We start from the raw sequence: 12404 nt of genomic DNA, 5'->3' as shown, positions 1-12404 counted from the left end.
AACCAAAAAAGATAAACACAAAATGTAGACGATAGAGGGCGCTGCGCAAATGAGTAGAGCACGTTTGTACTAAATTTTGATGAAATAGGCCGATCTTGTCTCTTGAGAAGGATGTCAAGCAAAATATCTCAGGTATTGTGTTTGGGAAATTTTTACTTCCATACTAGTATGAGGATGATATTATTGGTCTGGAAAAGAAAAAAGCAGGTGGAAAAAATGGAAAAACTAAACCTATCCTGACGCAGGTTCTTTTAGTTTTACTCTGGTCATGCTGGTTGTAACTTGTATCAAAAAGATATAGTGGATATTTTGCCGGAGGTAATGACGGCAAACTAACGTTTACTAAAGGTTTGCCGGCGGCAATCCATATCAACAGAGGGCGCTGTACTCTTTAAGATAGGGCTGAATTATACGATGTATTAAATTCCCACCGAAAGTTGTGTAGCACGTTTGGTGTAGTGGTTAAGCCTCTAGTGAGCGGGATGACTCAGGTTCGATCCCGATCCCCGACACATTTTAAAAAAAAAATTTCCCATCCCCAAATAAATAAGAATATGCTTCTTTTATTATTTTAACATGTCTCAAACATTTTATTGCAGAGAATTACATTTTCTTTTTCAGATTTGTGGCTCTGCAGCTCTGGAGGATTTGTTTTAAAAGGGAAATAAAGTCCGAAATTATAAAATGGTCTGAATCCCATCTTGTGAATACGAGGTTACAACGTAATATTGGCATGGAACCTGACTAAAATTTATCACCGGAAAATGTTTAAGTAAAAAAAAAAATAGTAACTGCGCATGTTCAGTGCATATCCGGCAAACTAACGTTTACTAAGGATTTGCCGTCTCCGGCAAAATATCCACTGCCTATAAAAAAAGGCTGGAATTTCAGAAATGGATGGATTGGGATTATCATCTCACTATAGTGAATTCCTTGCAAAAATGATGAAAAGACATGAATCTGGGGAGTAATTGCAGAATATCCCGCCACTCCGAAATACACCCCTAAAATCTCTGGCTACCATGGCTACACGGTTGGAATCACTGGAAAAGAAACAATTCAAGTCCATTGCCAGCTACGCGGATGCTGAGCATGCTGAGTGGGGGTCCATTATTTGAGAATGAAGCAACACAAAAGGAATGGGAGTTGCTTAAAAAATGTTAAGTCCAAACCAACCACCCTGTTGCCGACTGCGCAGATACGGAGTGGGAGTCCCCTTGAATATGCTTGAGAACGAAGCAACACAAAAGGAATGGGAGTTGCTGAAAAAAATTCTAAGTCCAAACCAACTACCCTGTTGGCGGCTACGCGGATATGGAGTGGGAGAGCAGTGGAGCATGACGCATAGTACATACAAGTAGCGCTGAGAAGGTTTATTAAGGGCAATCAACCGTGACTCTGTAGCTGGCTACGCGGTGGATAGATTGAGTGGCGGGGTATTCTGCAATTGGGCCGAATCTGGGACTGAGAAATCTTCCAATTTTGTTAGGAAAATTTTGTTAGGAAGGTTACAACATTTTTTCCGCCTATTTAGAAAAGTCAGTTTTTTTTTTCCAATGATGGTCTACTGACCATCGTTGGAAATTGGTCCCAAAAAATCCACTTTTCTTGAAAATGACAGCACACCAGGTGCCATGATTTCACAGGTTTCTTGAGATTTTTTATTCACTTACAGTCAAGTAAGGTATTTCATAATAACTTGGAGTTTTGTTTTTTGATGTTTGCAAATGTTGTATATTCCCTTTAAGCTTGACAATTTCTTTATGTTTGTAGCAATGGGCTGTGTTTGCCAGGATGTGGTATCTGTTAGATGCTGCTAAACAACCGCCAGGCCGGATAGCGAGAGCCGTCATCCCGTTACTCCAAGGAAAACATAAACCTATCTACCACCCTCTCAGTAAGTAGGGATGCTCATCTGATTTGTGAAGCGTTCTGGCAAAATGGAAGTGGGCAGTGGTCGAAATGAGGGTTTGCAGGTGTTAGTAAAGAGAATAAAATTCTCCTTACAATACTCTTTGTTGCACTTCAATTAGACCTTCCGTTGACAAGTTATAGCTGTTTAAAGTTGGCATTTATTGACATGTCAGAAAAGTAACATACCAATTTTAAAATTAAATTTCGAGGTTTGCATTTGTGAAAATGGAAGATGCCAGTTGTTTTTCCCTTAAACCCACTTTTATTCTACAATTGTTATACTATTTTTTAAGATATGTGTAAGTGGAAGCATTTACGATGTGTTTTGTGAAACGAATCGCAGGACGCATCGTAGGGATAGGATGCATCGTAGTGCTGCGCCGTAACGTAATTTACGATGAGCTTCATCGGGTGCCGAAGGCTTTAAGATGGACACCAAAGAATGCCACATGCACATTTACCCTAACTCCCTAGGCCTTTTTGCTAGGATGTAGCCTCAATCCTGCAAAATCCTCCAATTGGCCTCATGAAAAATAGCATATAGCCTCAATCCCGCAAATTCCTCCATTATTTCTTAAATATGGTCTGTGGAGGGGTGACCACTGCCTGAATCCTGCAAAATCCTGCAGCAGTGACCGTCAGTATGTTGAGGCTTGGCCAGTGACATCCTGGAGCAGTACGGAGGATTTCAAGCGTAATCCAGGCCTATATTTATGCATGGCTGAGCAAAAACAACACAAGGTCCGGCCCAAGACCGTGACAAAGTGCATCTACGAAATCAGTAATGCCCTTTTGCCATGTAACCTCAATCCTCCAAATACCTCCACTTTGGCAAAGAGGATTTAGAATGATTCAGGGAGGTTAGGGTTAATATTGGTCCGTGTTATAGTTTAGATTTCTGTCTCCTTTGATTTACACCAGGTGATGTTGGGGACCACGTTGTTGTGATCAACACTCACCAAATAGCGTTCAGCCAGAACAAATGGAGAACCAAGATATATAAACATCACACAGGGTAAGTGATTGGTCTAGTATGGTGCAGGGTCACTGGCAGATCTAGAACCATTTTGGTGGGATTGGGACGGGGCATGGGGAGGGGGGGGGGGGGAGAGACGGGGGTTTTTGAGGGTGGAGGACAGAGGGCCACCATCAATTTCTCATTGCAAGTACTGACGGACTGGCCTACTACTGCAATGTGAAAAGGGGGGATGGGTGGGCATCATTTGCCGCGCTAGGGGGAGCTCTCTTTTCTTTCTTCTATCTTTTTAATGCCGAATCTTTCTTTGGAAATATTTCTAGGAAAAGGGATTTGTATTCAATTCTTTGTCAAACAAAAACTCTTATTCAACACAATTTGAGCATTGATGTTTGAAGGTTTTTTTTGATGGTTATTTTATTTAACCCTCCCTTTGCTTAAGAGGTCACCAATGGTCAACATTTTCTTCCTCACCTCCTGGCCTACTGTGTACAAACCAATGGGGGTCTTGACCAATATTGACCTAAGTAATAAGCAGGCAGACAATGCATGTTACCATAGGAGGGTTAACCCTAACCTTCCCAAATCCTCTTTGAAAAATAGAGGATTTTGCAGGATTGAGGTTATATGGCAAAATGTGCGGCTGGTTTTTGGAGTTTTTAGGCCTAGATTATAATTGAAATCCTCCACACTGCTCCAGGATGTCACTGGCTCAGCCTCAACATATTGACAGTGATTGCCGGAGGATTTTGCAGGATTGATGCTGTATCCTAGCAAAAAATGCCTAGGGAGTTGAGCTTAATAATGAAAATAGGTGCATATTTCAGCTGAAAGGGGAACAGTTCGATAAATTTTGTAGGGAAGTTATTACAAAACCATTTGAAGACACAAATACACCCCATTTTCTTTCAGATATCCTGGTGGCTACAGTGAGACACCCGCATTCCGTATGCATGAGAAAGACTCTACTGTAGTAAGTATTTATTTCTCCTTTTGTTTCCAGGTAGCAAGTCAATATCAAGTCTAGTCACAAATAACAGGGGATGAACACTAAGAAAGAAACGAAGTTTTTCACAGTTCATTTGAAAAGCTTGTGAAGTAAGTTGGGACTGGATGACTGGAGATAGACTTGTGATTGACTTGTTATTGACTTGTGATTGACTTGTGATTGACTTGAGATTGACTTGAGATTGACTTGTGATTGATTTGAGATTGACTTGTGATTGACTTGTGATTGACTTGTGACTGACTTGTGATTGACTTGTGATTGACTTGTGATTGACTGGTGATTGACTTGTGATTGACTTGTGATAGACCAGTGATTTACTTGTGATGGACTTGTGATGGACTTGTGATGGACTTGTGATGGACTTGTGATTGACTTGTGATTGACTTGTGATGGACTTGTGATTGACTTGTGATTGACTTGTGATTGACTTGTGATTGACTTGTGACTGACTTGTGATTGACTTGTGATTGACTTGTGATTGACTTGTGATGGACTTGTGATGGACTTGTGATTGACTTGTGATGGACTTGTGATGGACTTGTGATGGACTTGTGATGGACTTGTGATGGACTTGTGATGGACTTGTGATTGACTTGTGATTGACTTGTGATTGACTTGCGATGGACTGGTGATTGACTTGTGATGGACTTGTGATGGACTTTTGATTGACTTGTGATTGATTGTGATTGACTAGACTGGTGATTGACTTGACTTGTGATTGACTTGTGATCAACATGTGATTTACTTGTGACTGACTTGTCATGGACTTGTCATGGACTTGTCATGTGATGTACATGCAATTGATTGAAATTGTTCCCTTTACTTTACTAGATTGTCAAGAAGGCCATTTACGGAATGCTCCCTAAAGACTTAAGACGTCACCAGATGATGCAGAGACTTCACCTGTTCCCTGATGAGGTAGTTATATTTTAATTAATTTTCTTTACATTTTGATATTCGGTTTTGGCGTCTGCAACCCCTTGAAAAGGATCATATCTTGGTTGTTTTTGTGAACAAATAGATTTGCCTGTGAGAAGAATGGTTTCTGGTCCCAAATTATTCATTTCTTAAAGTTGCGTTCCCTTGCGTTACTTTTTTTATTAATAATTTTTTTCAGCTTGAACATGTATTTTAATATTCCAACCAAAAACCCCTCTTTTCCCCCGTTTTTTGACGTCTGCAAATCCGTAAAAAAATGTTTAATTTTAGGCGCAAACAGATCCGCTTTGCTCCGGGTCTGTACATTATCAATACTGATATTATCAACACTGAATTATTGTTTTGCAGTCAAAAGTTTGAAATTGTAAAGTAGGCCTAATAATTCAATAACTGAACATGGGCCGATTGTTTCGGTAGATGTCTCATTCAAAAGTGAATAATTTTGTCTTGCTTAAAAGCAGCAATTTATAAAAGGAATATATTTTCCGGGATGAAACTCGAAAATAGCATGGGAAATGCACGTTTAAAGGGAGTCGGGAACTAGTCTACCCTGTAAGAGCTGAGCTATTTTTAACCGGCAAATATTTCAAAATTCAAAAGTAATTTTTCATAACTAAAAATGGAATGAATGCTTTAGTCAATGCCTCATTAACCCTAACCGCCCTGAATCCTTCTAAATACTTTTTGCCAAAGTGGAGGAATTTGGAGGATTGAGGTTACATGGCAAAAGTGCTTTACTGATTTCGTAGGATGCACTTTGTCAAGGTCTTGGGCCGGACCTTGTGTTGTTTTTGCTCAGCCGTGCATAAAAATAGGCCTGGATTATGCTTGAAATCCTCCGTACTGCTCCAGGATGTCACTGGCCAAGCCTCAACATATTGACAGTCACTGCGGCAGGATTTTGCTGGATTTAGGCAGTGGTCACCCCTCCACGGACCACATTCAAGAAATAATGGAGGAATTTGCAGGATTGAGGCTATATGCTATTTTCCATGAGGCCAATTGGAGGATTTTGCAGAATTGAAGCTACATCCTAGCAAAAAGGCCTAGGGAGTTGGGGTTAAAACAAATAAATGACTTTTGGTTTGCTAGAAAAACCGCAATTTAAAAAACACGATATATCCTAATTTTACATCTTCAGAATATACCGGATGATATCCGAGCCAATATATGTGAGCAGATCAAACCCCCCAGGGAGGTGCCGAAATCCCTGCCGGAGTACAGTGAGGAAGACCGAGCAACGTTCCCCCGGCTTTGGTACCCGTGAGTAAACCCTTATTTTATATAAATTGTAATGCCTCTGAATGTATGTTTCAAAAATATCTAGCGCTGCGCATTTTCAAATTATTTATTATTAGATTATTCAAACTTGATTCCATTGAATAATTGCAATGCGCCAATCAAATTTTACATTTCGGGCACAGCTCAACTTTGCCTCCAGGGGCTGCATGTGCATTCCTTCACCAACCCCTGGTCGTGTAGAATACCCAAACCAAGCTGATTGACTATTCAGAGTGTACTGTGTGCATATTTCGAAAGGTGGCACGCCCTAAGTGTCCTCGCGTTATCTCCTGCACATCACGTCAAGTCCAAAACTTCTTTTCAAGACTGCACGATGCCTCTACAATGGAAAGTCTGCAAGCCTCATGTTTTACCAAAAATACCTGTATCTTGTGTTGTAAAAGGGACGATAGATGTACTTGCATTATAAATTCTAGCAACGCGACATCGCAATCTCATCTTCGAATGACTTGATTCTAAAAAAAATGGATTCTTCGAAATTGAAAGCACTACGGTGTGCATTAAACGCATCAACTGCAGTCGTAATTTATATCTACCAAATGGTGGGAGATTAAAATTGCAAAATACTATGGTTAAGATTGCGCATGACATGATGGGAACCAACATGACGCAGCAAGATCGTACAACAAGACTGGCACCAGCCTAAATTGAATGCACTGATTGGGATTTGTCTAAAATTTGACAATGAATTGTAAAAATTGAGAACATTTTGTACATGTATGCGTCGATACATTTTTTTCGAGGTCATGTTTTGAATTGCACCCGAAATCAGTGTCTGGGACATGTCCTCATCCAGTCGATTACAGCTACCTGATGTCAAGCACTAAACTGAGGAATAATAGCAACGGCGTGCGTGTGCGACGTGTCAAAGCTTGCGCACACCCATTCACAGATTCCCCCAATTACAAACCAACTACTGATGGAAATGTCCAAAAATGAGTCACTTGACGCATCTTTTGAAAGAGCCTTCTTTCATTGTTTTCTTCAAAATGACAGCATGCCAGAAAGAATGCTTTCAAAGGGAGATTAGCACCATCACTATCTTTAAACCAAGTAAGCTTTTTTTTCCCCAGTATTCAGAATTTTTTTCTTTGAATTCTTAGGATGGATCCTGAAGCTGAAAGGTAGCACCAAGTAAATCCACTACTGATGACGATAACATCCTTAAATTGAACAACATCATTAAGGCAGCCGAAATACCTGGCTGCGGCTACTGGCTAGCAGTAACACACATGGCTATGAGAAGTGGCTGCAGCCATCTCCATAGACACGTGCATAGCTGCCAACTGTTACGAATTTTTCGTAATTATTACGAATTGTTTGTTAAATTACGAAAATACGATATGCCACTAAAACATTACGAATTTCCCATTTTCTACCTAACGAAAAAAAAAATACTTGTATAAAAGTATCGTTTTTGACCGAAAACTTCTGGCGAAATGTCGCGATAATGGATGGACTGGTGACAAGTCTAATAAGAATGCAGTCAAGCACCTGATAGACATCAATGCAGTGTGCGCAGTGGAGTACTTGAGGACCAGACTAAAACTATTTTTCAATGGTGTGTCATTTGTGTGCTGCATCTCGTGGATGTGTGGTTGTGTGTACTGTATGTGAATTGTGAGTACTTTTTAGTGACGATCGTGAGCACATTTGGTCGCTTTTTGCTGGGATGAGTCTATCAGTGCGAGATTTTAATCATGGAATTTAATAAGATTATGGTTGGAATAATTGGTAATAGAGTTTGAGTTTGTCACAACGTCCAGAAAAGATAAATCAGCATGCGTTTGCAAGGTATGTTGACGGGATATTTCTATTGCATACGGTGGCCCTAAATCAACGTGTGTAAAAACATTGATACGAACTCGAAACTCCACATCGATAGCATGCATCTCAAAAAAAAATATGCGCACGTTATTATTGTTATTATTTATTTGACTTCAACAAACAAATACAGACATTGAAACAAAATTAATTTAAAAAAAAAAAAAAAAAATTTAAATTTTTTTTTTTTTTTTTTAAATTATCTTTTGGCCTACAGTACATTATTATTCACAACAAGAAGGGTATGCACATGTATGTGTACATGTAAACCATGTATCTGTACTCGATGTTGGTAAAGCTTTTGATAAAACGAGCAGTTGAAAATGACCGCGCGGGTTGATTACTAATTGGGATTTTGAAAAGTTGGCAGCTATGCACGTGTGTAATTTCAAGCCATAGCCGGATCATTTAGACACAGCCATAGTCTCATCATTGACTCAACCAGAGGAGCTCATAACTCTTTATGAATAATGGAACGTAATACTGTTGACCTGCACTCCAATGTGAAATATTGAGTAAAGTCTGTCACGAGCCAATATGGCCCATCAGGCCGGCGTTTATCTCCGGTTTCCTTGGCATGAAACAACTGAGAATATTTCTACTCCCCCTGGATGGGATGCTAGTCCATCGCAGGTTCTCCTCAGCTAATGCTGGTACCCATTTGTGTTCTGGGTGGAGAGGGCAAGTTTGGGTGGAGTGGCTTGCCAAAGGACACAATGTATGGCCAGCAGCTGACCCTCTGATCATGAGTCACGAACCCTAACCACTAGGCCACACACCCCCAATGTGAAACAGCATGCATGATTAAAAATCAGTTGGATAATGCCACCCCGAGTTCGACCTTGCGACGACACAGAACAGTCGGTGACTAACTTCTCAGGATCGAGCTGCGCCTGAGCTACGACCAGTGGGAACATATCAGTTGCTGATTTTTGCAACCTGAGTGTATAAACTGCGACGATATTAACATGATCATCAGTTGGAACACACTGAAAAAAAATCAACAGTCGCAAGAGTAGAAAATTTTAACGTCTGCGCCATGACAGATTGTGTTCCTGACAGGCACGAATCAATCGCAGTCGACCTGTGTGAAGTTACGACGTCGTGCGCGCATCCAGATCATCTTACTTCATTGTGTTAATACTGCTGACCTGCACTGAAGTCTGCCATGAGCCAATGTGGCCCATCACGCCAGGTCGTCTTACTTCATTGTGTTGCCCATCAGTGTGCGGCAAACGCCTAGTTTTATAACAATCATGGCGGCTGAATGGATAGATGTAGCTGTGGAAGATTGTTATCAACGCGCGCACCACCATTTTGAAGATGTCACATGATCACATCTATGCCGCCAAATCGTCGTCGCGTCGTGGGTGACGTGATCTTGTTGCGATTATAAATGTGACGAGATGCTGATTGTTCCACGATAATCACACATTTCTCAGTCTTGTGACCTGAGTATGACTCTAGTGCTTGATGCCGACGGTTTCGTCGTGGCGCAAGCAAATCAGAGGTTTACCTGAATGCAGCTTGAGACTCTAGATCTGTAGTCATGATAATAAAAATGTGGTGCTTATATAGCGCATTATACCAAAGGTCTCAAAGTGCTTCACAATTATTACCCTGTTCATCAGGCCATGAGACCAGTTTTTGCAGCAGATCAAGATCAGCGCTTTCTGGTCTCTCCCTTCACAGGTACCCGTTTATACTCCTGGGTTGAAAGAGGCAATTGTGATAAAGTGTCTTGCAAAAGGACACAAGCACCATGTTCCCCGTCAGGGTTCAAACCACGTACCATGGCACATGAGTCAAACACTAACCATTGGACCACAGCGCTCAAGTAGTACTCTTTGGTATGAACTCCTTGTATGAAAAGTAGATGTTGCTTTCTGATCACTTGTCAGAGCTCCTTGGCAGGGACACTTTCCGAGCAGAATGGATTGGTGCTCATATTGACCTATCGCGGTAGAATCGCGTTAGAATCCCGTCAACGCAGCTTGTGAAATATTGTCCAATTTCGTGATATACAAATGGACGTGGAACGCACAAAATCTGGGACAAACAAAACTTAGTGTACAAAAGTTCCATAGGGTTGTCTTAGGGGCGTGGCTAACTCGCAAACGGCGATAGGTCAATTGCGCAAAGAACACGGAGTTAATTTATTCTGGAAATACCATAGAGCTATATTAAATTACTAGAGCGCTAACTCGCCATTCTGTGCACGGAGACGCTTTGAAGCTGTCCTGGGTGCAGACATTTTGAATTCATGTGCATGTTTGTAGAACATAATAAAATTAGATGGATTGAATTTTGATAGTGTACTCTACATGCAACGCGCAAGTAGAACACACGCAAACAACTTAAGCGCGTCATTGACGGTTAAAAAAACGTGACGGCAAAAGCATCTGCACTGAATACGTGCACGCGTTGCGCTGTTTGCGTAGAGCAAAATGACACGCTTATTTGCTGATCGTGCATTTCGGTTTTGGGCGTATTGGCTTCGATAAGAAACCGGTATGGAATACAAACGCAGATATGCAAATAGCCGTACAAAAGCCGTACAAAATTTCTAGGTCTCCATATATAGGTTTGTGCACCAACATGGATGCGCCCAGCAGGCATTACTTTGTACACGAAGTTAGCGCTCTAGTAATTTAATATAGCTCTATGGGAAATACTCAAACCTGTGTCATCCTTTTGTGGCAAGCGTATGGTAGCAATAAGTTTGAGTCCTCCGGACTCTCTTTATGTAATAGAGTGGTGTGGGGATCGGAGTCCATGATCAAATAAATGAAGCATCTGAAAAGTGATTTGACTGTGTGAATTGTAGAAGCAGACTTTGAATTTGTCCTGCCCTCACAAATAACTGTGTGACAAGTTAACTGTTTTGTTTTGCTCTCATGTTGTGCAGTTGGTTATAACTGTGATTTTACAGGAGCCTTTTTTGAGAAATGATACACAAAAGTAAGGCCATGACGGGTACCCAGGTACCCGTAACCCGACTGATGATTACGGGTACCCGATTCCATTGTATCGATTTTATTACCCGAAACTGCCTTTGTAAATTTCGTCACAATTCAGAAAGGCAAGCACGCTTTTCTATTGATTACTTGCCTATAAATTGTTTGAAAAAAATCGGAGTAAAACATCTTTTGAGTCCATTTACTGACAATTTCCAGATGTCTAGATGGCGGATGAATCAACGAAAAGAACCGAAAAAGAATCACAACCCATGTACCAAGTGCTACACGGCAGGCAACTTGCGTGAAGCATGCATGCGCTGAATGACAAAGCATCATAGCATGGCACCATTTGCACGTGCAACTTACCATAGGCCGGCCTGCGCGTGCGAGGGCTGAGCTAGCTATGCTTGTTCGGCGATGGCGCAGCCAGCCATTATGCACCGTTGCTAGCTGTGATGCGTGTACACAGTGTGTAGGCCGTTCGCTGACTGATGGCTACTCAACGAACTTCATGTAAACATCGGTGAACATCACTAACTTTGCCACAGTAATGACTCAACCTCAGGTTTACTATAGTTTATTTTATTTCACACTTACAATTGTATTCACCGAGTCTCTTAACAAATATAAAGGAATGTAGTTTAAGTTGTACTAGTATTTACATGTACTAGGGCCGTGCAATTTTTAGTTGCCCAACGCAGGGGAAGTGAGCCCTTGGCAATAATCAAGGGTCCGCAGGTACCCGCCCGTTATACAAAAGATTTTACACCTAAATCAGATTTTACACCTAAATCAAACACATGTGACCTCCTGTTGTGTCCTACATAATCTCAAAAAGGTAAACTGGAATATTTGCATTCTGTACACTCTTGTTTTGTGGTTTTGCTAAAAGGGGCTTTACCAGTGGCGCATCCAGAGGTTGGTAAGGTGGGGGGGGGGGGGGGGCAATGTCCCCCTGGCGGATTTTTGTGGAGGATATTTTTTTCCCAGTAACTATTTCCATAAATGGTTAGAGAGTTCTGACATTAAGAAAAAAGAAATCCATGGGTCAAAAACCATTACAATGCGCCGTTGAAATAGGCATACAGGGTGAGTCAAAAAAAGCAAAACCTGAATGTCGGGACTATTGTTTCATTGACTTTCTGCATGTTGCACTTTCAAAATGTAAGATACGGGAGCCCAATTCATAAGCTTTCTTTTAGTACAAGAATCATTCAAATCACTCATGTACTTTTCAATTTACGGAATCTTAAACACAACAACCGTTTTAAAGTTCTAGTCCATCACGGATCACAAAAAAAGTGTGCGTTCTTTCAGCAAAATGAAAACAATTCACACACATCCCTATGTGATTTGTTTTCGTTTTGCTGTAAAAAACACGTACCTTCTTGTCATCCGTGGACAGAACTTCAAAACGGTGGTTGTGCTTGAAATTCCGTAACTTGAACAGTACATGAGTGATTTGAGTGATTCTTGTACT

General features: G+C 41.0%; 1 protein-coding gene across 1 annotated transcript; it reads left to right on the top strand.

Moving 5' to 3' along the window:
• Window positions 1-13: 13 nt before the first annotated feature.
• Window positions 14-9556, top strand: LOC119728549 (39S ribosomal protein L13, mitochondrial-like). Its single transcript, XM_038200831.1, has 8 exons — window positions 14-132; window positions 1774-1897; window positions 2836-2929; window positions 3803-3863; window positions 4731-4817; window positions 5980-6101; window positions 7244-7408; window positions 8340-9556. The coding sequence occupies exons 1-7, from the start codon at window positions 112-114 to the stop codon at window positions 7266-7268; spliced, it is 534 nt and encodes a 177-aa protein (XP_038056759.1). The 5' UTR covers window positions 14-111; the 3' UTR covers window positions 7269-7408; window positions 8340-9556.
• Window positions 9557-12404: the final 2848 nt, after the last annotated feature.

Source organism: Patiria miniata, unplaced genomic scaffold (assembly GCF_015706575.1).
Source record: "Patiria miniata isolate m_02_andy unplaced genomic scaffold, ASM1570657v1 HiC_scaffold_20, whole genome shotgun sequence".
In the NCBI taxonomy this organism is placed as follows: domain Eukaryota; kingdom Metazoa; phylum Echinodermata; class Asteroidea; order Valvatida; family Asterinidae; genus Patiria; species Patiria miniata.
Note: the sequence above shows the minus strand (reverse complement) of the source record. Positions and strands in the feature narration are given on the sequence as shown.

Excerpts from the sequence above, each read along its gene's own strand:
- LOC119728549 (XM_038200831.1), top strand. The coding sequence starts at position 112 with ATGTCAAGCAAAATATCTCAG. Across the intron at positions 2,930-3,802 it reads ATATATAAACATCACACAGG|ATATCCTGGTGGCTACAGTG; the intron begins GTAAGTGATTGG and ends ATTTTCTTTCAG. Across the intron at positions 6,102-7,243 it reads TTCCCCCGGCTTTGGTACCC|GATGGATCCTGAAGCTGAAA; the intron begins GTGAGTAAACCC and ends TTGAATTCTTAG.